This window comes from Amblyraja radiata, chromosome 4 (genome assembly GCF_010909765.2).
Source record: "Amblyraja radiata isolate CabotCenter1 chromosome 4, sAmbRad1.1.pri, whole genome shotgun sequence".
NCBI classification, from domain to species: Eukaryota; Metazoa; Chordata; class Chondrichthyes; order Rajiformes; family Rajidae; genus Amblyraja; species Amblyraja radiata.
The window spans coordinates 32,323,406-32,348,475 of record NC_045959.1 but is presented as its reverse complement, the minus strand read 5'-3'; the positions used below and the strand labels follow the sequence as shown (position 1 = coordinate 32,348,475).

The 25,070-nt window shown below is 42.7% G+C and overlaps 1 protein-coding gene across 1 annotated transcript in view; it reads right to left on the bottom strand.

The window, feature by feature from the left end:
* Positions 1–25,070, bottom strand: part of rad21 (RAD21 cohesin complex component) — a 65,678-nt gene that overhangs the window by 14,374 nt on the left and 26,234 nt on the right. The window contains exons 3-10 of the mRNA XM_033019213.1: positions 16,939–17,068; positions 13,055–13,154; positions 10,196–10,302; positions 8,261–8,467; positions 7,021–7,140; positions 6,786–6,908; positions 2,521–2,744; positions 2,053–2,212 (exon numbers count right to left, since the gene is read on the bottom strand). Coding sequence (XP_032875104.1) covers positions 2,053–2,212; positions 2,521–2,744; positions 6,786–6,908; positions 7,021–7,140; positions 8,261–8,467; positions 10,196–10,302; positions 13,055–13,154; positions 16,939–17,068 — 1,171 coding nt within the window. The remainder of the gene's footprint in view (positions 1–2,052; positions 2,213–2,520; positions 2,745–6,785; positions 6,909–7,020; positions 7,141–8,260; positions 8,468–10,195; positions 10,303–13,054; positions 13,155–16,938; positions 17,069–25,070) is intronic.

Below are 25,070 nucleotides of genomic sequence, written 5' to 3'. Positions count from 1 at the left end.
CACGTGAATATCAATGGGCTACTCACAGTGCCCTCCATAATGTTTGGGACAAATAACCATCATTTATTTATTTGCCTCGGTACTCCACAATTTGAGATTTGTAATAGAAAAAAAATCACATGTGGTTAAAGTGCACATTGTCAGATTTTATTAAAAGGTATTTTTATACATTTTGGTTTTACCATGTAGAAATTACAGCTGTGTTTATACATAGTCTCCCCCATTTCAGGGCACCATAATGTTTGGGACACATGGCTTCACAGGTGTTTGTAATTGCTCAGGTGTGTTTAATTGCCTCCGTAATGCAGGTATAAGAGAGCTCTCAGTACCTAGTCTTTCCTCCAGTCTTTCCATCACCTTTGGAAATTTTTATTGCTGTTTATCAACATGAGGATCAAAGTTATGCCAATGAAAGTCAAATAAGCCATATGAGACTGAGAAAGAAGAATACAACTGTTAAGAGACATCAGGCAAAACCTAGGTTTACCAAAATCAACTGTTTAGAACATCATTAAGAGGAAAAAGAGCACTGGTGAGCTTACTAATCGCCAAGGAAGACCTCCACAGCAGATGACAGAGAATTCTCTCTATAATAAAGAAAAATCCCCAAACACCTGTCTGGCAGATCAGAAACACTCTTCAGGAGTCATGTGTTGATTTGTCAATGACCAATGTCTGCAGAAGACTTCATGAACAGAAATACTGAGGCTACACTGCAAGATGCAAACCACTGGTTCGCCACAAAAATAGGATGGCCAGGTTAGTTTGCCAAGAAGTACTTAAAAGAGCAACCACAGTTCTGGAAAAAGGTCTTGTGGACAGATGAGACGAAGATTAACTGACATCAGCGTGATGGCAAGAGCAAATTATGAAGGAGAGAAGGAATGGCCCAAGATCCAAAGCATACCACCTCATCTGTGAAACACGGTGGTGGGGGTGTTATGGCCTGGGAATGTATGGCTGCTGAAGGATCTGGCTCACTTATCTTCAATGATGATACAACTGCTGATGGTAGTAGCATAATGAATTCTGAAGTGTATAGACACATTCTATCTGCTCAAGTTCAAACAAATGCCTCAAGATTCATTGGCCAGCGGTTCATTCCAGAGCAAGACAATGATCCCAAACATACTGCTAAAGCAACAAAGCTAAAAAATGGTCAATTCTTGAGTGGCCAAGTCAATCCCCCAATCTGAACCCAATTGAGCATGCCTTTTATATGCTGAAGGGAAAACTGAAGGGGTCTAGCCCCTACAACAAGCATAGGCTAAAGATGGCTGCAATACAGGCCTGGCAGAGCATCAGCAGAGAAGACACCCAGCAACTGGTGATGACCATGAATCGCAGACTTCAAGCAGTCATTGCATGCAACGGATATGCAACAAAATACTAAACATGACTACTTTCATTTACATGACATTGCTGTGTCCCAAACATTATGGTGCCCTGAAATGGGGGGACTATGTACTGTATAAACACAGCTGTAATGTCTACATGGTGAAACCAAAATGTATAAAAAATACCCTTTAATAAATTCTGACAATGTGCACTTTAACCATATGTGATTTTTTTCAATTACGAATCTCAAATTGTGGAGTACAGAGGCAAATAAATAATAAATGATGGGTCTTTGTCCAAAACATTATGGAGGGCACTGTATTTCCTTCCGCGTACCCTGACGTTCGAGTAACTTTATAAATCTGCTTGATAATCTGCTTTGTATTAGTTAACAAAAAGCTGTCATATGTTTAAAATGTATATCATAGACTTAAAATTAAAATTGACCTCAGACCATTTGAAGGAGATCCTTTTGTAGTTTCTTGAAGGTGATCACAATTAAGGTGTGATCTACATATCTACTACATATGTAATACTAAAAAACTTTGGCACACGATCTTTAAAAATCTAATATTCAAAGAAGGATATGGATAATTTGGGCAATTTATTCAATTGAAGTATCAGATTTTTGTGTGAAATGAAAATGATTTCATATCAAGCCGCAACATGAGCAAAGAGATGAGGGATGGCAAAACAAGCAAGAATAATTCCTACCAATTATATCACGCTGCTGCAGTTGTGGATGTTGCTCCTCCCTTGGGACTTCTGGATTTTCAATCTCTTTCAGGAATTGTTCCAAATTGTCTGCTTCACCTCCCTTTCTCTTTTTTCGCAGTTCATCTGGGACAATTGGTGTGAGGCAACGTGTGAACAGCTGCACAGGGTAGACAGTAGAGGATTATAAATAACATTCAATACAGACAAAGATGCTAATCTATGAAGGTATAACGAATTATTACAACCACAGTAATTTGTATTATTAAACATAACAGATAAAACTACTTAAAATGTTCTGGCTTGCTGAACACCAAAAATATTTTAATAGTAGAAACAGGTGTTGAATTTGACATTGGAGTTGCCTAAATATTAAACGTTAAAGATTGATCTTTACTCTTAATAATTAAAAATGATCAATAAATATACCAGCATGAACAAACCATGGATATTTAAAGCATTATTTACTTTCAACAGCCTGCTATTCCAGAGAGGTTGAGCTGGAAGCGAGAACAGCTTCTCCACACCACCAGTCTCTTTCCAGAGCATAAGTTTCTTGGTGGGTGGTGCAAGATCCAACGTAGTTACAATGTCAGAGTAATCGCTTAGCTGTGCCCGAATAGTTTTGCTGTCCAGTTCTTTAACACTGTCTACAATCAGCTTCCTCTTCCTCTTGGCTTTTGTTTCCTTAACTGAAAGAAATTATTCCAAAGTTACCAATTTATTCTCTGCTCAAGCTGGAATCTGCACTTTAAACATTGCAAAAAATGTTAGCACGAGAAAGCCACCTGGACACTAAGCAGTAAACCCTCATTTTAACAGACCCCTTTATAATGGATTTTGGCTACCGCAGATGGATCTGCCAACGCTATCTTGGCTCGCTTGGCCTCTCCAGGTTCGGCTTCCGACGCCACCAACTCGCAAGGGGCACCAGTGAACCCTTCTTCGCCTATCGGGTGATCCGGCTAACATGGCTGTTGTGCTGGCTCACATTGCAGTCTCTGGGGAGAGTGCTTTCCTGGGTCCTTGCCGCCAGTGGGACGCATGCGATCACTGTGGGGATCCCTCCACTCTCACCAGCTGCTGCTTCTTCCTGTTGGCCTGTTGCTTTGTCCACATCCCTACTCCACTGCCATCTCCTCCTTCTCCTCCCACCGCTTTGTCCACACAGCACCCCCCCCTCCCCTGGAATCGCCGACATATTCCACCGTGGAGGGTGCTGGTGACTACGGGGAGATGGGTAGCAGCTTGAAGGAGGGAAGGGGGCTGACGGCCAGAGGCTGTGGCATGAGCTGTGCTCACATCAGACTGGCAGTAGGGTACCAATTTCCATCCTGCACTCAAAATCACTTGGACCATCTCCTTTTCTTGATCCCACTGTCTCCATCACAGGAGATATACTATCGAAGGACATCTATTATGAACCTACTGACTCCCACAACTATCTCGACTTTTTGCCACCCTGCTCCCTTGAAAGACTATCCCTTACTCCCAATTCTTCCGTCTACGCTGCATCTACGCCCAAGATAAGGTGTCCCATACCAGGACATCTGAGATGTCCTCATTCTTTAGGGTACAGGCACTCCCCTATTCCAACATAGACGAGGGCCTCAAGGGATTCCTCGGTATCCTGCAGTTCCACACTTGTTTCCCCTCCCGCCAGTCACAACAGGGACAGAGTCCCCCTAGTCCTCACCTTCCACCCCATCAGCCGTCATATACAACACATAATCCTCCAACATTTTTGCCACCTTCAACGGGATCCCACCTATAGTCACATCTTCCCATCTCCACCCCTTTCCGCAGAGACAGTTCCCTCTGCAATTCCCTCGTTATCCCTTCCCATCCAAACTTCCCTCTCTCCAGGTACTTTCCCCTGCAATCGCAGCAGATTCAACACCTGTCCCAATACATCCTTCCTCGACTCCGTCCAAGCAACACGACAGTCCTTTCAGGTTCACTTGCACCTCCTACAACCTCATCTACTGTAGCTGCTGTTATAGGTGTGGACTCCTGTATATCGGCGAGACCAAGTGCAAGCTCGGCGATCGATTCACTGAACACCTTCGCTCAGTGCGCCTGGGCCTACACGATCTCCTGGTTGCTAAACACTTTAACTCCCCCTCCAATTTCCATGCTGACCTTTCTGCCCTGGGCCTCCTCCACTGCCAGAGTGAGGCCCAATCCAAATTGATGGAACAGCACCTCATAAGTTGCTTGGCCAGCTTACAACCCAGCAACCTGAATATTAATTTGTCTAACCAAGTAACCCTTGCTTTCTTTCTCTCTGTATTCCTTCCCCACCCTGGGTCTCCGACTAGTTTCAACGTCCTCGATTAATTTTACTGTTTGTATGCCTCATTATCACTTCCCCTCAGCCAACAATGATCCATTCTACATTTCCTTGATCATTGTCTGCTTTTATCTGTCCTTTTCACACTAATAATTCACTTTGCTTCCTTCCATATCTCTAGTTTCTGTCTCCCCAACTCTCAGTCTGAATAACGCCACCTATTCTTTTTCTCGAGAGATGCTGCCTGACCCGCAGAGTTACTCCAGCATTTTGTGTCTATCTTCAGTGTAAAACAGCATCTGCAGTTCCTTCCTGTACAGTAGGATAGCTGATAGGCAAGCACTCGCTGGTGCAGACCAGTGGCATCTGCACTTAATTTAAAGTTGAGACGTTACGGGGTGCTGAAGTAACTCAGCAGACTGAAATAGTTTGAAGAAGGGTCTCAACGTCACCTCTCCCTGTTCTCCAGTGATGCTGCCTGATCGGTTTAGAAAAGCACTGTGTCCTTTTGTGTATTAACCATCTGCAACTTTTTGTTTCGACTACATACAATCAGAGCTGCCAAGTTTTTTCAGAGCATTTCAGTATTCTAGTACCTGAAAATCAGTATTTTGCTGAGGAAATCAGTATTTTTACGCGGTTCCATGTTGCTGAAAAAAGTGTTATTTTTTTATGTGCGGTCATACCCATGTAAGAGTACAAGAATGCATAACTTTGCTACCAATTGACATGTCTTCTATGCACCTTACTTGACAGTGCATTCATTGCCATCTCTATGTATACTGCTGTTTGCACAGCTGCTTCCTGCTTTTAGCACCAGATGATGATGTAGAAGCCATTTTGGAAGCCTCCCTCTCCGTCCCTAGCTCTCTCCCTCATTCCTTTCTTTCCCTCCCTCTCTCTCTCTCTTATTACTTCCCTCCTTCCCACTTCTTCTCCCTCCCCTAACAGTGTGACCCATAGCACTGTGGCCATGACACTATGTGTAAAGCCCATAGCACTATGTGTAAAGGCAATAGCGCTCCAGCTGGGAGCGATATTTTTAGAATCCATAGTGCTGTTCATTTAAATTCCCACGAGTTAAATTGACAGCACTGTTTAAACCTGAAGCGGGACAGGCAGATGAAAGCTTATAAAAATAATCATCCAGATCTTAAAATTTAAAATACTAATTGATTTAATCTGCTATGATTTTTACAGTATGACTTTTTAATATCCTTGCATTTTTTAAGAAGCAAGATAAAACAGGAAGTCAGGCTGATTTAAAAAAAAAATCATATTTTACAAAGCAAATCCGTATTCTGATCGCATTTCCGTACAAAATACAGAAAATCCGTACTACTCGGCAGCTCTGTACAATAATACAGTACTTGATTATAGTGGACAATCTGCAATAACGATCCCCACTCCCCCCACCGTGAGCCGTTATAATTAGGGTTTGCTATATTTGTAAACAGCCAAGGATATTATCTTGTGGCCTTTAGAAAAAGAGGAGTATGCAAGGAGACTGCGGGTGGGAACTGAATATTAGAGGTAATATTAGAGGGACTGATTCCTGGGATGTCAGGACTGTCTTATGAAGAAAGACTGGATAGACTTGGTTTATACTCTCTAGAATTTAGGAGATTGAGAGGGGATCTTATAGAAACTTACAAAATTCTTAAGGGGTTGGACAGGCTAGATGCAGGAAGATTGCTCCCGATGTTGGGGAAGTCCAGGACAAGGGGTCACAGCTTAAGGATAAGGGGGAAATCCTTTAAAACCGAGATGAGAAGAACTTTTTTCACACAGAGAGTGGTGAATCTCTGGAACTCCCTGCCACAGAGGGTAGTCGAGGCCAGTTCATTGGCTATATTTAAGAGGGAGTTAGATGTGGCCCTTGTGGCTAAGGGGATCAGAGGGTATGGAGAGAAGGCAGGTACGGGATACTGAGTTGGATGATCAGCCATGATCATATTGAATGGCGGTGCAAGCTCGAAGGGCCGAATGGCCTACTCCTGCACCTAATTTCTATGTTTCTATGTAATGGGGGAATTGGAGACAAAGTGGAAACCGACATGGTGCAGGTCTGATAACAAAGCATGATGTCAGGACACTGAATTTGCATTAGATTAAAACATGCAATCAGTTTGGATGGAGACGAAAAACAGCAAAGCAATATTTGATGGAAGCATTCATCAGGCCTCCAAACAAATGCTATTGATCAAGGGATCATGAAATATTGGGTAAATAATGCATGGTGATGATTATGGGTGATTAAGACCACAAACATTTGGGAATCAAATTGGTAAACTGGAGAAGATTTATTTTTAATTCTAGAACTCGATCTGCAGGCTCCAAGCACAATTGTTCAAGAAATTTGCTTAATTTTATAGAAGTGATTGGAAAGTCCTCGTTTTGATATATGACCCAAATTATTGCTCTGAAAAGAAAAACTTACCAGTTATATCTATTGGTTCCAATGCAAATGCTTCCTCTTCATTTGGTACTAAGGTCGTCTGATCAGTCATTGTTGGCATAGGTTCAACAGGGTCATCGGAGCCTGGACTATCAGGTGCACCCACTGTTTTAAAAAAATATTTGTGAACATTTATTTTCATATCCATTATGCAACACTCAAAGAGCAAAGCGATTCAGATCTAAGAATTAAAGACAAAACATTTCAAAATACTCACTGGACATGACATCATCCTCATCATCATTACAAACAGGTTCTGGCATCAATACTCCTCCATCCGTTAACACAGGTGGGTCATCAAAGATACCGCCATCGTTATGACTTAAAAGCTTATCATCTGGCAAATAAAATATTTAAGAGTGTAAGCAGAATAAAACATGAAAAAACATGCACTCGTCTCAGCTAAAAAAGCAACATTTACAGATTCACATACTAATATCTTTTAAGGTGGAAAGATAAGTTGTTAAGACAGTTTAAAAGGCATTTGGGAAGATGTTGCCAAGGTTTGCAAATCTCTGCTTTGAAACCCCAGAAAGGAAATTGAAGGGTTGGAAATATTAATTATTAGACATTAATTATTAGAAATAAACCGCAAACTTTAATTGTGTTGTTTTCTAATAAGGAAATGAACTTGAGAGATTAAGAGTTGTACAAAATTATTGCGGCTTTAAGTATTTTGACAAGTCAAAGGAAAGATTTTATGAATAGCAAAAGGACAAGGTGATAAGATTTTTTTTAAATCAGTGAATATTTCTAATCTGTCAAACACTATATTACAGATGGGAGATGGTGATTCAATAACAGTTTGGAAAATATCCACAGGGTAACATTACTTAATGGAATCATAGGAACATACACCACAGAAATGGGCCTTTACATGCTACCTCGTCCATGCTCATTGTGTTGCCTCTCTCCACTAACCCAATTTGCCTGCATTGGGCTCATATCTCTTTAAAGGGGAAAAAAACAAACTGATTCAGTTAAGACGTCTTTGGACCAATGGGGAAGAGTAGAGGAGTATTTTCTGTTTTCCTTTATCCAAATGCCTTTTAAATGTTGTAATAGTACTGGCAACACATTCGAATTTTTCACAAATTGGGCAATTCTTTTAAACAATCAGAACAAAGGATGAATGTGCAGTTTGATTTTGTAGCTAATACATGTATTTGTATTGATTTGTATGTGAAAATTCTGATGGCAAGTAAACATTTTGCTATTATTCTTTGGATAGCAGTTAGCTTGACTACATTCTGAATACTGACGCTGCACTACTTTAGAGTGTTCAATGCAGTTGAATTATGCACAAATGAAAGCTATATGAAGTTCAAAATGTTTTATATCTAGCTTGAAAGCATTTTCATACTGCTCACATTTTAATTAATTTCTGGGAATTTTTGTAACTTCTAACTATATTCTAAATTCTGCAAGAATCAGCAAGAAAGATAAGTAAAACATACCAAGAATTCCACCATCAATACCATCTCCAAATCCATCATTTTTGAGGGGATCATCATATACCAGATGATTGGTTTTCTCAGCAAGCTGAGCTGTGGTGTTCTGCACTGGGTCCAACAACAGATTGGAATCGCTAGTGCTTCCCATTATATCTTCTTCAAATGTGCTTCCTTCTCGCATAATCTCACGGTCATCAACTCCAAAATCACCTTTATTTAAGGTAAAAATTACATAGCAGAAATATATTTTAAAACCTTGCAAATAACATAATAACAAAATTGCTCTCTCAAGTCACAGTGGTGCAGCAGTCAAGTGGGCAGGTGAGGGAAATTATGAGGTGAAGGCACAGCTGCCAAAGTGGAAACAATTTGGGCAGTCACGGTAGTGCAGCCATAGAGTTGCTGCCTTACAGCGAATGCAGCGCCGGAGACCCGGGTTCGATCCTGATTACGGGTGCTGTCTGGACAGTTTGTACGCTCTCCCCATGACGTGCATGGGTCTTCTCCGAGATCTTCGGTTTCATCCCACAGTCCAAAGACATACAGGTTTGTAGGTTAATTGACTTGGTAAATGTAAAAATTGGCCCTAGTGGGTGTAGGATAGTGTTAATATGCGGGGATCGCTGGGCGGCGCGGACCCGGTAGGCCGAAGAGCCTGTTTCCACGCTGTATCTCTAAACTAAACGTTAAACAGTAAAAAGGTTCTGAAGGCAAATTTAGATTCCTTTATGCAATTTTTTAATGTTATAATAACAACAGTGGAGCAAAACAGTCAATAACATCTGGTTAGCATAGTGCCATACACTGTTCCATGTCAAAGAAGTCCAGGGGTCACACAAGGTTTCTGTTCCTGAGAACTGTGTGTTTTCTACAATAACCATTACTGTTTTGCTCTCCATACATTCCTTCCACTGAATATTTACATTAACACCACCCATAATTAAACTAATGGAATACATACTGCATGTGAATGTCACAAAACATTTTATTATTACTATCTTAGAAAAAGCTTTGAAAACATATGGGAGAATTTGTGTAGAGTTTCTTTAAGTCAGGTCCTTTTAATCTAAGGAGCACTTGTTCTTCAAAGTACTTATATATTTATCATTGTCCATTATATTTAACATCCAATTTTAATTAGTGTTCTTGTATATCACGTAAGATCAAAACATTAATACTTAACATACTTGGGCGGATTTGCTGAACAGTGAAAAACATTTCACTCCAAAGCATTCAATTTTGTTATTGACCTGATAATCTTACCAGAATGTCAGAAGTAACATTCTCAAACATTGGGGAAAATCTTACTAAAAATCTTAGCCTTTTAACGGAGTGGAAGAGGAGAGAATAAATTGATAACTTTGGAATTATTTCTTTCAGGTAAAAAGCCAAATAACATCCACAATCAAAAGTTACCTGCTATTTTTCAGTCCCTGTCTGAATGTTATTTAGGGTTAGGTTTTCATTCATTGGACAGTGGGACAAAATGCACTCTGCTGCTCAATGATCTCCCCCTGGAGATTCATTTTCACCATGCACTGCCACTTTGGTTTGGCCCACAGTTTAGGGTTAGACTCTTTGCTTCAACATCCTTACCACAACTATAACCATTTCTAAAAACAGCAATAATGCTTTTTGAACTTTTAAATATTCAGAAAAAAATATTTGCTGGTGGCTAGTGATTTGGATCAAAATCAAATGCCTTTGTGATACATTAATTAAGCAATTGATGAATAGTGAATAATTGAGCTGTCAGCTTTGTTTATCTGTCACACACAATTTTACTTGACCAATTAATAAATACTATGTAATTTCCACAGAACAGCAGCAATGTGCAAAGACAAAATTCCTGTTATTGGATAAATGAAAAAAAATGAATGAGTTCTCTTTGAGCTCTTACAAAATTTGCTGGTGTAGTAAAATAAATTCAGTTCTTACCAAAGTCATTATCCTGAATTATAGTGATGTTGCCCACTTCCTCTCTCATTGTGATTTCTTCCACTCTACTCTGGTTCAGCGTAAACTGTTGAGCCACGTCGATATCACTAGAAAATAGATCATATTTTATGTGCCTCAGCGAAAACATCGTGTACACATATCCAGTTGATTAGACAGGAGCTAGCAAGGATGTGACCATAGTACATAAAAATCCCACGTTAAATATTAGACATATGTACTTATCTCAGCTTTAGAAAATAATAATTACAGAATTTACATAATAGTTTGTCCCCCAAAAAGTTGATACCCACTATACTTAGGTTTATAACTGTTTTAGACCAGAAAGCAGCAACTCAAAACACTATAAAAATCTGTTATGATCTTATACCAAATGCTGCTCGTCGAGAATACTACATTGGAGTGACAACAGGACAGTTGTTCTTTTGATGTATTATGAAATTAATGATTGACAACATAAAGTACAAGATCATTTTTTCAGCAATTGTATTTGATGATAAGGCTCACAATATCATATTGACAGCTCACCACTGGACAGCTTAGTTTAAAATCTATAAATTTCTGTATTAAAAGCTGTATTTTGGAAGTCTCTCCACAGGACCTATAATGTTACATTAGGATTCCAAACAAAAATGTTGGCACGGTTTACAAAGCTGACACAAACAAAACTATGAAGAAGTTTTTTAATAATATGCAACAGCACTGATGTTGCTCAGCATAATGTTTGTCCTTACATTTATTTTCAATGGACAAGCAACAACTTTAAAATACATTACTCCATAGCAGAAGATAAACTACTTTGGAGCAACGGAGCTTCCCTCAACATGCAAAGTCAAATATTAATTAGAAATAAAATAGCTATCATTTCACTTGTGCTCCTGCGTTCTACGTTTAAAAGAGGAAAAGGACATTATTTAAGGTTTTTCTTCCTAGCCACTAAATAATCCTATATTTTGAAAAAGTGAAACATCAAAGATGTGGCTTTACAGCCTTTGTGCCTGCACAACGATAGCTCAGTTCCTCCCTTCTCTCCATATTCCCCAATTCATCTGGCATTAACAAATGCATCTACTTCCTCCGTGAATATATTTAATGACGACCTCACTGCCTTCTTTAGTAGAGAATTGCACAGGTTAACCAAGTTCTAAGGGACGAAATTTCTGATCTCGATTCTAACCCACATCCGAAAGTTGTGACCTCTGGTTCCAGAGTCTCCAGCCATCAGGAACATCTATTTTGTGTCAGGTTTGTTTAGTCCCGTTAGAATTTTAATAGGCTTCTATGGGATCCCTTTATTCTTAAATATTCCAGTGAACACAGGCTTAAATGACAGTCTTCTCATATGCTAGCCTGTCATTCCTGGAATCAGTCAACCAAGCACTTGTGCTACTCCCTCCATTGCAGGAGCATCCTTACTCAGATAAGGAGACTAAAACTGCATTTGTGTGCATACCGAGTAAGGTCATAATCAAATGACTCATTTCCAATCCCCCAGTTATCTTAAATCTGTTGTGATGTTTATTTCAAGGTTTGCCCATTTGGGAAGATATTCGAGGGTCATCAAAGAAACAACAACACTGTCATTAACAGACAGGAAAGTAAAAACATTGGAAAGAAATGGCATTTTTGAGTTGCAAATCTAAAATAAATAAAAAAATTCTGGTGCCTTTTGAAAATTTGCAGTACAAATCCACGCCGATTTTCTGGCAACTGATGGTCCGGTGCCTCCTTTATTCCAAACAAAATCACGAGAGTGCACATGAACACCCCCCGCCATAGTAGTAAAATGCGGTTCTTTGGCCAGTTAAGGCAGCTGAACACAACCTCATGGGAAGTTCCACACTGATCAGTAGGTCGCATTTGTCCCCTGCGGCCAGGGCTCTGGAACTCCGGACAGCTGGAGCCGGCATCCATTCTCATGGCTGACTTCTGTGGCCAATCGGCAGGTTAAATTCCCCCCCTGCGGACAGGGCTCTGGAACTCTGGCCTGACCAAAGCCAGCAGATCCATTCCCATAGCTGACTTCAGAGGCCGAGTTTGCAGGCCAGTATCTCGGCGGACTGCTCTCAGAGACCAAGACCTCTGTTGGTCTGGCAAAACAGATAATCCTGAAAGGCTCTGTACTTAAGCTTGCTGTAAAAATCGCTGGACCTGTACCTTATGATTTATAAAACTATCTTTCCTCAATTCAATTTGTTCGAAGAAAGGTCCCCATCTGAAACATCATCTTTACCTTTACAATTACATTTCTTTTAATTTATGTTCTTAAACCAATGATAAGTGACATGGAGAAACATGGAATTGCAGATGGTGGTTTAATAAAGGACAAAATGCTGGAGTAACTCAGTGGGTCAGGCAGCAGTCCCTGGAGGACATGGATAGATAAAGTTTTGGGTTGGGGCCCCTTCTTCAAACTCATAAGTGGCATGGCATTGCTCTCCATACACAGCCAGTATTTATCTTTTTGACATGAGAATTCAAGATGGCATATTGCAGCACCAAGTTTCAATAAATAATTCCTGGACACTTTACAACCATGCCGTAGCCAGCCCCCCCCCCCCCCCCCCATATATTCAAAAACATACATGGGCACTTCAATAGCAATTACTTGATAGCAGCCTATAGTTAGAATCCTGGCTGAATTTTCAATCACAATGCCACCAGGCTTAATTGCTCCACATTCTTTATTTTCGTTAATCCTTTTTTTCTCATTCTGACAACACTCAATGTGCTATTTTTAACATTATTCAACTATAAGATGTTCTGTTGAATTGAACTAGGTTTCAGAATGCTTGTGAGATGTGCAGGAATAATCATGTTCAAAAAAACAATAGCACTCACTCTAGGTCAGGTAATGGTTGATCAAAATCATGAAATTCCTCAGGCAAAGTGATAGCGTTGTATGCAGCTTCCCGGTTTTCTTCTGGAAGATCGACCACACCTATAAGGCACAAAAAATGTAGTTAATTGTTTATAAAGTTCCTATTATGCCGTCAGCCATTGCTACTCAACAAAAAAAGAGAAGAGTGAAATTTGAAAGAGTGCTGACGTTATCACAAGGCCACTATCAATTATTAGTTTTTGACCACAGGTTTAGGCTAAGGTTCAATGACTGAACACATCACGTTCTACAATAAGACCAAAGAACCGTATGCATGTTCATTAAGCTATTTAAAAAATCCCATTTGAAAACCAATTTAGACAGTCAGAAATATGAATTTGTATGCCTTCTGAGATTAACCTCCACAAAGCATCTAAAATGGGATTGAATTTGTAATTACAACCTTTTTAAAAATGAAATTAAATTGAATTAAGTTTGTCAAAAGCCTCTTTGTCAAGAAGAGCGGGATCCTGAGAGTACCTGTAAGGGATCTGGAGGAGCACCTGAGGAAGATGTACTCTGACAACCGGAGGCATGAGCCAGTCACCATTCCAGATGACGTGCCACCTATCCACCCACCTGAGCACCAGATGGAAGGAGGTGGAGAACACAGTCAAACGGGCAAGAACAGCATCAGCCCCAGGGCCCAATGGCATTCCATACAGGCTCTATAAGAACACCCCTGGTGCCCTGAAATACCTTTAGAAGTTAATGAAAGTGGCATGGGGGAAAGGAATCATACCTAAGGCATGGCGAAGGGCAGGAGGGATCTTAATTCCCAAAGAAAAGAACTCCTCAACCATTAGCCAATTCCGCCAGATCAGCCTTCTGAACGTGGAAGGAAAGATCTTCTTTGGTGTTGTGGCCCAAAACGCTCAGCATTTTTGCAGAGCAACAGCTTCATTGACATGTCAGTGCAGAAAGCAGGGGTACATGGTTTCTCAGGATGCTTGGAACATGCAAACGTCATCTGGCACCAGATACAAACTGCCAAGAAGGAAAAGAGAGATCTGCATGTGGTTTTCTTAGATTCAGATTCAGATTCAATTTTAATTGTCATTGTCAGTGTACAGTACAGAGACAACGAAATGCATTAATGCATTTTGCCAATGCCTTTGGTTCGGTGCCCCATGAGACTCTTTGGGTAGCTTTTAATTTCTTCCAGGTCCCAGTGGTCATCACAAAGCTGGTAAAAGCTTACTTCCAGGACCTCCAGTTCTGTGTCACAACAAAGGACAACACCACCGCCTGGCAGCACCTTGAGGTAGGCATAATGGCAGGCTGTACCATTTCTCCTCTGGTTTTCACCATGGCAATGGAGCACATCATTCGAGCATCACGATGGGTGGTCAGATGGGGACGCTTGAAGAGTGGGCTGTGTCTTCCTCCAATCAGGGCGTACATCGATGACATGACCACAATAACAAAAACAAAAGCATGCACCAAACGCCTGCTGGATAAACTCCAGGAAAACATCAAACAGGGCACAAATGGAGAACCCAGCAAATCCTGCAGCATTTCCATCGTCAAAGGCCAGCTCACTGACGAAAGGTTCCGCATAAATAATGAGACAATACCAACTGTCCTGGAGAAGCCTGTCAAAAGGATCGGGCGATGGTACACCGCATACCTCAAGGATGCAGAGCAGGTGGAACAACTCAGGCAGGATACAATCAGTGGCCTTAAGCAAATCAACAACACTGCTCTCCCAGGGAAGCTGAAGCTTTGGTGCCTTCAATTCGGTCTACTGCCCCGACTCATGTGGCCAATTACCATCTACGAGGTCACTTTATCCCATGTCAACCAGCTGGAGAGACTGGTGAACTCACAAGTGAGGAAGTGGCTTGGGCTACCGAGATGCCTCAGCAACATAGGGCTCTATGGGAATGGAGCCCTCTCACTGCCAGTCTCAAGCCTGGTGGAGGAATACAAATGTGCCAAAGTGAGGCTGGACACGACACTAACAGAATCCCGGGACCCAATAATAAGAGGTGTCGCTACAACCCTAGCAACAGGGAAGAAATGAACTCCAGCAGCAGTGGTACTGGACGCAAAATCCGCCTTCCAACACCGGGACATAGTGGGCCATGTCCAACAAGGCCGAGGGGGCTTTGGCCTGTGAGCAATGAAACCTACCTGGCAAAAGGCTACTCCAGCTGAACGTCGGCACCTGGTGGTGGAGGAGGTGCGCCAACAGGAAGAAGCAGCCAGGTGTGCCAAAGCCATATCCCAAGCCAAACAAGGCCAACGGATGACGTGGGATGGCATTGAGAGGAGGAAGATCACATGGAGAGAGCTGTGGACCATGGAGTCAAATAAGTTGAGCTTCATTATCAGAGCCACATATGACGTCCTTCCCTCTCCCACAAACCTAAATCTTTGGCTGGGAGAGGATCCAGCCTGCCCCCTGTGTGCAGTTCCAGCAAACCTCAAGCACATCCTGGTCGGTTGTAAGACCAGCCTAACACAAGGCAGATACACCTGGCGACACAACCAGGTGCTGAGGTGTTTGGCCGCTAAACTCGAGTGCAAGAGAATTACCACCAACGCCATGCCTATCATTGCCCAGATAATATTCCCGCAAATACCATCCTTCATCCGGGAAGGAGAGAAACAGAGGACTAACCTCTCGCCTCTCAACTCATGCCCACTGAACGCTGCTAGGGACTGGTAAATGCGTGTTGACCTAGGCCAGAGGCTTTCGTTCCCAGTTGAAATCGCAGTTACCAACCTGCGACCAGACCTCATTCTCTGGTCCAACTCCTGTCGCCGTGTTTTCATCATTGAGCTGACGGTCCCAAGGGAGGAGTCGGTGGACGAGGCTTATGAAAGGAAAAAGCTTTGATATTCAAATCTTGCAGCAGAGGCAGAGGAGAGAGGTTGGAGGGCAAGGGTGTGTCCAGTGGAGGTGGGGTGCAGGAGCTTTGTAGCCAGTTCCACCGCAAGGCTCCTGATGGAAGTAGGAGTCAAAGGGCAGGCACAAAGGAGGGCAATAAAATAACTTGCCAATGCCGCCGAACGGAGCAGTCACTGGCTGTGGCTGAAGAGGAAAGATGCTGTCTGGGCTGCCACGTCACCATCTAGAGGCTAACAATAAGACACACACCCAGGTCTGATCAGCCTGCCTCGACTGAAGGTGTCTTGTGATAAAAGGCCGAAACACCCAGTGACGTTGAGGTACACAACTGAAGATGTGTCTGATTGTTAGCAAATTCACCTAGTGGTCATAACCAAGAATGTCAATTGTAGTGAAATCTTAGGGATTGTAACACCCAGTCCTACTAATCAATCTCTATAGTGGAAATTTTGCAAATGTTTTAATGATATAAAATGTGGCTGGTCATTTTGGATTATATCAAAGAACATAGCCTTCCTAATTGTCTTTCTTCATTTCCCACAGAATAAACAAAATCTCAGATGTATTCCAAACTTTTACACCAATGACATTGAATATGAAATAATAATTATTAGCAAATAATTAACAATATGAGAAACTTCAGGCTCCACAACAATGTCAAGAGATGATCATAGGAACCACAATAAAGCCTGAGTCTTAGCAACTCATTAAGTTTGACATATAATTTTTTGTTGTTTCGATTTTGCTGATTTTGAAGATTGTAACAAAGTTACATTGCAGTGATGGATACATCCAAAATTAGGACCAATTACATATCCACAAACAAACTAATAGAAATATTGGCGTAAACTTTTATAGGCAGTTACTCCAAGGTACCCATGTAAAATCCTAAACCATTTCCAAATTAAAGTATTTCTAGCCCTTCTTCAATTTTTAAAGATCTCAAAAACATTATTTGTATGCAAAACAAAAATATCAATATTCTACCTGGTCGGAAAGCCATTTTAATCTTTATGAAGGCTTCATTGCAGTCGGCCAAAAGATACTTGGCTTTTCTATGATAAATCCTTACCACACCAAGCAAAAGGTGCCCAGAGGTTCGCAAAGCCATCTTGACCTGGAAAACAATGTTTACAAACTTTTAACGTTGACAAATGTTCCAAACCATTCAAGCATCAAATGGAACATAGAAAGGTAAAGCACAGGAACAGTCTCTTCAGCCCTCATTCCCTTGCCGAACATGATGTCAGGTTAAAGTAATCTCCCCTCCCTGCACATGATCCATATCTCTCCATTGCCTGCATAGCCATGTGCCTGTCCATAATCTTTTTAAATGTCATGATCGTATTTGTCTTCTCCATCACCCGTGTCATTGTTCCAGCATGTGTAAAAATACTTGCCCTGCATATCCCCTTTAAATGTTGCCCCTCATGCTTTAAAGCTATGCCCTCTAGTCTTTGACATTTTCATCATGGAGGTTCTGACTGTCTACTTCATATAGAAGCACATAAAATATATTCTGACCTCCAGCCAGAATGACATCCTTCCACATAACTGGCTTCCGATTCAAAACATACTTGGATCCTATTCAACTTAATCTACTGAATTAGCCCACCAGGAGGGACTTTATCAATGGCTTACTAAAATCTATGTAGATTTTTATTCACATTATTCACTGCCCTACCCTCATTGATCACCTTCACCACCTACTCAAACAGCTCAATCAACTTTGTAAGACATGACTTGTCATGGACAAAGCCCTGTTTACCGTTCCTAATTAGCCCCCTCAGGCTCCAATGCTCCAGAGAAAAAAATCCAAGTTTGTCCAACCTTTCCTTCTAGCTAAATATTTAAGGAAGAACTGCAGATGCTGGAAAAATCGAAGGTAGACAAAAATGCTGGAGAAACTCAGCGGACGTGGCAGCATCTATGGAGCAAAGGAATAGGTGACGTTTTGGGTCACCGAAACGTCACCTATTCCTTCGCTCCATTGATGCTGCCTCATCCGCTGAGTTTCTCCAGAATTTTTGTCTACCTTTCCTTCTAGCTAATATCCTTTAAACCAGGCAGCATTCTGGTAAATATTTTCTGCACCCTATCCAAAATCTCTACTGTCTTCCAGTAATGGGGTGACCAAAACAGCATACAATACTCCAAATCCAGTCAAAGCTGCAACATGACTTCCTGCTTGATATATTCAATGCCCCGACCAATGAAGCCAAGCATACCATACACATTAATTACCATTCTATCCACTTGTGCTTCATTTTCAGGTAGCTAAGGGCTTGGATCTCAAGACCGCTCTTACATCAATGCCGTTAAGGGTCTTGCCATTAACTGTATACTCTTCCCTCAACTCCCAAAATGCAACACCTTATTAAACTCTATCTGCTCATTTTTGTAGCTGATCTATCATTGTATACTTTGACAGCCTTTCCCACTTCCACACCACCACCTATTTGGTATTGTCTGAAAACTATCAACCAACTCATCTATATTTAAGTTGTTTATACATATCACAAACAACATAGGTCTTAGCACAGATCCTTGCAGAACTCCACTGATCACAGACCTCCAGTCAGAATAGCACCCTTTCACATAACCCTATCTATGAGTAAGCTAGTTCTGATTCAAAGCATTCAAGTCACTGGATCCCATGCATCTTAATCTTCTGAATCAGCCTACCTCGAGGGACTTTGTCAATGCCTTACTAAAATCCACGTAGACACAATTTTGCACTGCTCTACCCTCATTGTTCATCTTTGCAGCCTACTCAAAAAACTCAATTAAGTTTGTAAGGCATGATCTGTCATGGACATCCATGCTGACTGTCCTGAATGAGTCCATTCTTTTCCAAATGGGAGTAAACCCATCCCAAAGAATCTTCTCCAACAACGTCCCTCAACTGACGAGGCTGACAACTGACTACAATTTCCTAGAATATCTCTAATGTGGCAAGATACAAAGATCTTCACTGAGTCCCTTGCAATCTCCTCTCTTGCCTCTCTCAGTAATCTGGGATAGATCCCATCCGGCCCTGGGGATTTATCCACCTCAATATTCTTCGAGAGCTCCAACTTCCTTCTTAATCTCAAACTGCCCTTGCAGATTTGTATTCCCCACTGATTCCACTGCCATGTTCTTTTCCTTGATGAATACTGATGCAAAGTACTTGTTTTGTACCTCACTTACATTCTCTGACTGTAAATTCTCTCCTTTATCTTTGAGCAGTCCTACCTTCTCTCTGGTTACTCTCGTTTTTAATAAAGATATAAAAAGTCTTGGGGATTTTCTTTAATTTGATTCGCAATTACATTATTTGACCTCTTTACGACCTTTTGATTGCCAATAGACAATAGGTGCAGGAGTAGGTCATTTGGCCCTATGAGCCAGCACCGCCATTTAATGTGATCATGGCTGATCATCCCCAATCAGTACCCCGTTCCTGTCTTCTCCCCATATCCCCTGACTCGCTATTTTTAAGAGCCCTATCTAGCTCTCTCTTGAAAGCATCCAGAGAACCTGCCTCCATCGCCCTCTGAGGCAGAGAATTCCACACTCACAACTCTCTGTGAGAAAAAGTGTTTCCTCGTCTCCGTTCTAAATGGCTAAAGGGCCTGTCCCACGAGCATGCGACCTGCATGCGGCAAGCGCGACCAAACCTGAAGCAGGGGCCGCGTGGAGGTCGAGTGATCCCCGTACAGGGCCGGTCCCACCAGCATGCGCCTGCATGCGGCGAGCACGACCAAACCGGAAGCGGGGGCCGCGCGGAGGTCGAGTGAGTGACGTGAAGTTCGAACGAAGTCCGCGGGAAGTTCGCGCGTGACGTACGGCGTCGAGACGCTGCGCACACCCGTCGAGGCGGTGCGTACGGCGGCGAGGCGGCTGCGGGCCGGAAGGGCGTTGCGGCGCGGGATTTATGTACACGGTCAGTTTTTCGGAGCCCCGCGCCCCAGCTCCGCACAACTCCATACGGCTCCGGCGATCGAAGTGGGACCGGCCCCGCGAGGCCGTACGGCTCAAGCGACCACGTTAGGGCGCGCTTGCCACATGGAGTCGCATGCTCGTGGGACAGGCCCATTATTCCTTATTCTGAAACTGTGGCCCCTGGTTCTGGACTCCCCCAACATCGGGAACATATTTCCTGCATCTAGCGTGTCTAAACCCTTAACAATCTTATATGTTTCAATGAGATCCCCTCTCAATGAGAGGCCCAGGAGCGGTTGGAGCGGCTGGTGCAGCATCTGGGCGGCGAGTTTAAAAACGGAGCGCGGGGCTTTGTTCTCACAGAAGCCTAGGAGCGGTTGGAGCGGCTGGTGCAGCGTTGCCCACTCTGCAACGTTCCATCACACTTCAAAAGAAGTGGTCTGGAGGAAGCAGCTGATTGGGAGCAACCTCAGGTTTGTATTTCTGCTTTCTGGTTAAGGGTGCAGTGAGCTAAGGGTGCAGTGAGTTAAGGGTGCAGTGAGTTAAGGGTACAGTGCTTTTTAGTAAAGGTACAGTTTAAAGGATTAAGATTTTTATAGTGGGAGTGAGTTGATTTAATTTGAGGGTAAGCCATGTCAGTTGAGATCGGCCCCATGGTTTGCTCATCCTGCAACATGTGGGAGACCAGGGATATGGTCGGTGTCCCTGGTGACTACGTGTGCAGGAAGTGTGTCCAGCTGCAGCTCCTGGCAGACCGCATTGAACGATTGGAGCTGCAGTTGGATTCATACTGGAGCATCCACGATGCTGAGAAAGTTGTGAATAGCACGTACAGCGAGTTGGCCACACCGCAGGTAAAAGTTAAGCGGACAGAAAGGGAACGGATGGCCACTAGCCAACGTAGCAGTAGGCAGGTAGTGCAGGAGTCCCCTGCGGTCATCTCCCTCCTAAACAGATATACCATTTTGGATACTGTTGGGGGAGATGGCTCATCAGGGGAAGGCAGCAGCAGCCAAGTTCATGGCACAGTGGGTGGCTCTGCAGCACAGGAGGGGAGGAAAAAGAGTGGAAGGGCTATAGTAATAGGGGATTCAATTGTAAGGGGAATAGATAGGCGTTTCTGCGGCCGCAAACGTGACTCCAGGATGGTATGTTGCCTCCCTGGTGCAAGGGTCAGGGATGTCACTGAGCGGCTGCAGAATATTCTGGAGGGGGAGGGTGCACATTGGCACCAACGATATAGGTAAAAAACGGGATGAGGTCCTACAAGGTGAATTTAGGGAGCTAGGAGATAAACTTAAAAGTAGGACCTCAAAGGTAATAATCTCTGGATTACTACCAGTGCCACGTGCTAGTCAGTAGAAATAGGAGGATATTGCAGATGAATACGTGGCTTGAAAAATGGTGCAAGGGGGAGGGATTCAAATTTTTAGGGCATTGGAACCAGTTCTGGGGGAGGTGGGACCAGTACAAACAGGACAGTCTGCACCTGGGCTGGAATGGAACCAATGTCCTTCGGGGAGTGTTTGCTAGTGCTGTCGGGGAGTATTTAAACCAATGTGGCAGGGGGATGGGAGCATGAGCAGAGAGACAGAGGGGTGTAAAATGAGGGTAGAAGCAATAGGTAGCAAGGTGAAAAGTAAAAGTGGCAGGCAGACAAATCCAGGGCAAAAATCAAAAAGGGCCACTTTTCAACATAATTGTATAAGGGGTAAGAGTGTTGTAAAAACAAGCCTGAAGGCGTTGTGTCTCAATGCAAGGAGCATTCGTAATAAGGTGGATGAGTTGAATGTGCAGATAGTTATTAATGAATATGATATAGTTGGGATCACGGAGACATGGCTCCAGGGTGACCAAGGCTGGGAGCTGAACATCCAGGGATATTCAATTATCAGGATGGATAGACAGAAAGGAAAAGGAGGTGGGGTAGCGTTGCTGGTTAGAGAGGAGATTAACGCAACAGAAAGGAAGGACATTAGCTTGGAGGATGTGGAATCGACATGGGTGTGCTGCGAAACACCAAGGGGCAGAAAACGCTAGTGGGTTGTGTACAGGCCACCTAACAGTAGTAGTGGAGTTAGGGATGGCTTCAAACAGGAAATTAGAAATGCGTGCAAAAAGGTAAAATAGTTATAATGGGTGACTTCAATCCACATATAGATTGGGTGAATCAAATTGGCAGGGGTGCTGAGGAAGAGGATTTCTCGGAATGTATGCGGGATAGTTTTCTAAACCAACATGTAGAGGAACCAACGAGAGAGCAGGCTATTCTAGACTGGGGATTGAGTAATGAGGAAGGGTTAGTTAGCAGTCTTGTTGTGCGTGGCCCCTTGGGCAAGAGTGACCATAATATGGTTGAGTTCTTCATTAGGATGGAGAGTGACATAATTAATTCAGAAACACGGGTTCTGAACTTAAAGAAAGGTAACTTTGAGGGTATGAGACGTGAATTGGCCAAGATAGACTGGCAATTGATTCTTAAAGGGTTGACGGTGTATATGCAATGGAAGGCATTTAAAGACTGCATGGATGAACTACAAAATTGTTCATCCCAGTTTGGCAAAATAATAAATCAGGGAAGGTAGTGCATCCGTGGATAACAAGGGAAATCAGGGACAGTATCAAAACAAAAGATGAAGCATACAAATTAGGCAGAAAAAGCAGCCTACCAGAGGACTGGGAGAAATTCAGAGTCCAGCAGAGGAGGACAAAGGGATTCATTAGGAAAGGGAAAATAGACTATGAAAAAAAACTATCAGGGAACATAAAAACTGACTGCAAAAGTTTTTATAGATATGTGAAGAGAAAAAGATTAGTTAAAACAAATGTAGGTCCCTTGCAGTCAGAAACAGGTGAATTGATCATGGGGAACAAGGACATGGCAGACCAATTGAATAACTACTTTGGTTCTGTCTTCACTGAGGAAGACATAAATAATCTGCTGGAAATAGCAGGGGACCGGGGGTCAAATGAGATGGAGGAACCGAGTGAAATCCAGGTTAGTCGGGAAGTGGTGTTAGGTAAATTGAATGGATTAAAGGCCGATAAATCCAATGGGCCAGATAGGCTGCATCCCAGAGTACATAAGGAAGTAGCCCCAGAAATGTGGATGCATTAGTGATAATTTTTCAAAACTCTTTAGATTCTGTAGTTCCTGAGGATTGGATGGTAGCTAATGTAACCCCACTTTTTAAAAAGGGAGGGAGAGAGAAAATGGGGAATTACAGACCAGTTAGTCTAACATCGGTAGTGGGGAAAATGCTATAGTCAGTTATTAAAGATGGGATAGCAGCACATTTGGAAAGTGGTGAAATCATTGGACAAAGTCAGCATGGATTTATGAAAGGTAAATCATGTCTGACAAATCTGATAGAATTTTTCGAGGATGTAACTAGTAGAGTGGATAAGGGAGAAACAGTGGATGTGTTATATCTGGACTTTCAGCAGGCTTTCGACAAGGTCCCACATAAGAGATTAGTATGCAAACTTAAAGCACACGGTATTGGGGGTTCAGTATTGATGTGGATAGAGAACTGACTGGCAAACAGGAAGCAAAGAGTAGAGTAGGAATAAACGGGTCCTTTTCAGAATGGCAGGCAGTGACTAGTGGGGTACCGCATGGCTCAGTGCTGGGACCCCAGCTATTTACAATATATATTAATGATTTGGACGAGGGAATTGAATGCAACATCTCCAAGTTTGCGGATGACACGAAGCTGGGCGGCAGTGTTAGCTGTGAAGAGGATGCTAGGAGGATGCAAGGTGACTTGGATAGGTTGGGTGAGTGGGCAAAAGGAATGGCAGATGCAGTATAATGTGGATAAATTTGAGGTTATCCTCTTTGGTGGCAAGAACAGGAAAGTAGACTAATATCTGAATGGTGGCCGATTAGGAAAAGGGGAGATGCAATGAGACCTGGGTGTCATGGTACACCAGTCATTGAAAGTAGGCATGCAGGTGCAGCAGGCAGTGAAGAAAGCGAATGGTATGTTAGCATTCATAGCAAAAGGATTTGAGTATAGGAGCAGGGAGGTTCTACTGCAGTTGTACAGGGCCTTGGTGAGACCACACCTGGAGTATTGCGTACAGTTTTGGTCACCTAATCTGAGGAAAGACATTCATGCCATAGAGGGATTACAGAAAAGGTTCACCAGACTGATTCCTGGAATGGCAGGACTTTCATATGAAGAAAGACTGGATAGACTCGGCTTGTACTCGCTAGAATTTAAAAGATTGAGGGGGGGGATCTTATAGAAAACTACAAAATTCTTAAGAGGTTGGACAGGCTAGATTCAGGAAGATTGTTCCCGATGTTGGGGAAATCCAGAACAAGGGGTCACAGTTTAAGGATATGGGGGAAGTCTTTTAGGACCTAGACGAGAAAAACATTTTTCACACAGAGAGTGGTGAATCTGTGGAATTCTCTGCCACAGAAGGTAGTTGAGGCCAGTTCATTGGCTATATTTATGAGGGAGTTAGATGTGGCCCTTGCGGCTAAAGGGATCAGGGGGTATGGAGAGAAGGCAGGTACAGGATACTGAGTTGGATGATCAGCCATGATCATATTGATTGGCGGTGCAGGCTCGAAGGGCCGAATGGCCTACTCCTGCACCTATTTTCTATGTTTCTATCCTTCTAAACTCCACAGTGTACAAGCCCAGCCGCTCCATTCCCTCAGCATATGACAGTCCCGCCATCCCGGGAATCAACCTTGTAAACCTACGCTGCAATCCCTCAATGGCAAGAATGTCTTTCCTCAAATTAGGGGACCAAAACTGCACACAATACTCCAGGTGTGGTCTCACTGGAGCTCTGTTCAACTGCAGAAGGACCTCTTTGCTCCTATTTTCAACTCCTCTTGTTATAAAGGCCACAAGCCATTCGTTTTCTTCACTGCGTGCTGTACCTGCATGCTTACTTTCATAGACTGATGAACAAGGACCCCCAGATCCCGTTGTACTTCCCCATTTCCCAACTTGACACCATTTAGATAGTAATCTGCCTTCCTTTTTTTGCTACCAAAGTGGATAACCTCACATTTATCCACATTAAACTTCATCTGCCATGCAACTGCCCACTCCCCCAACCTGTCCAAGTAACCCTGTATTCTCATAGCATCCTCCTCACAGTTCACACTGCCACCTAGCTTTGTGTCATCTGCCCACTTCAGATCTTTCCTGCTAACTTTATAT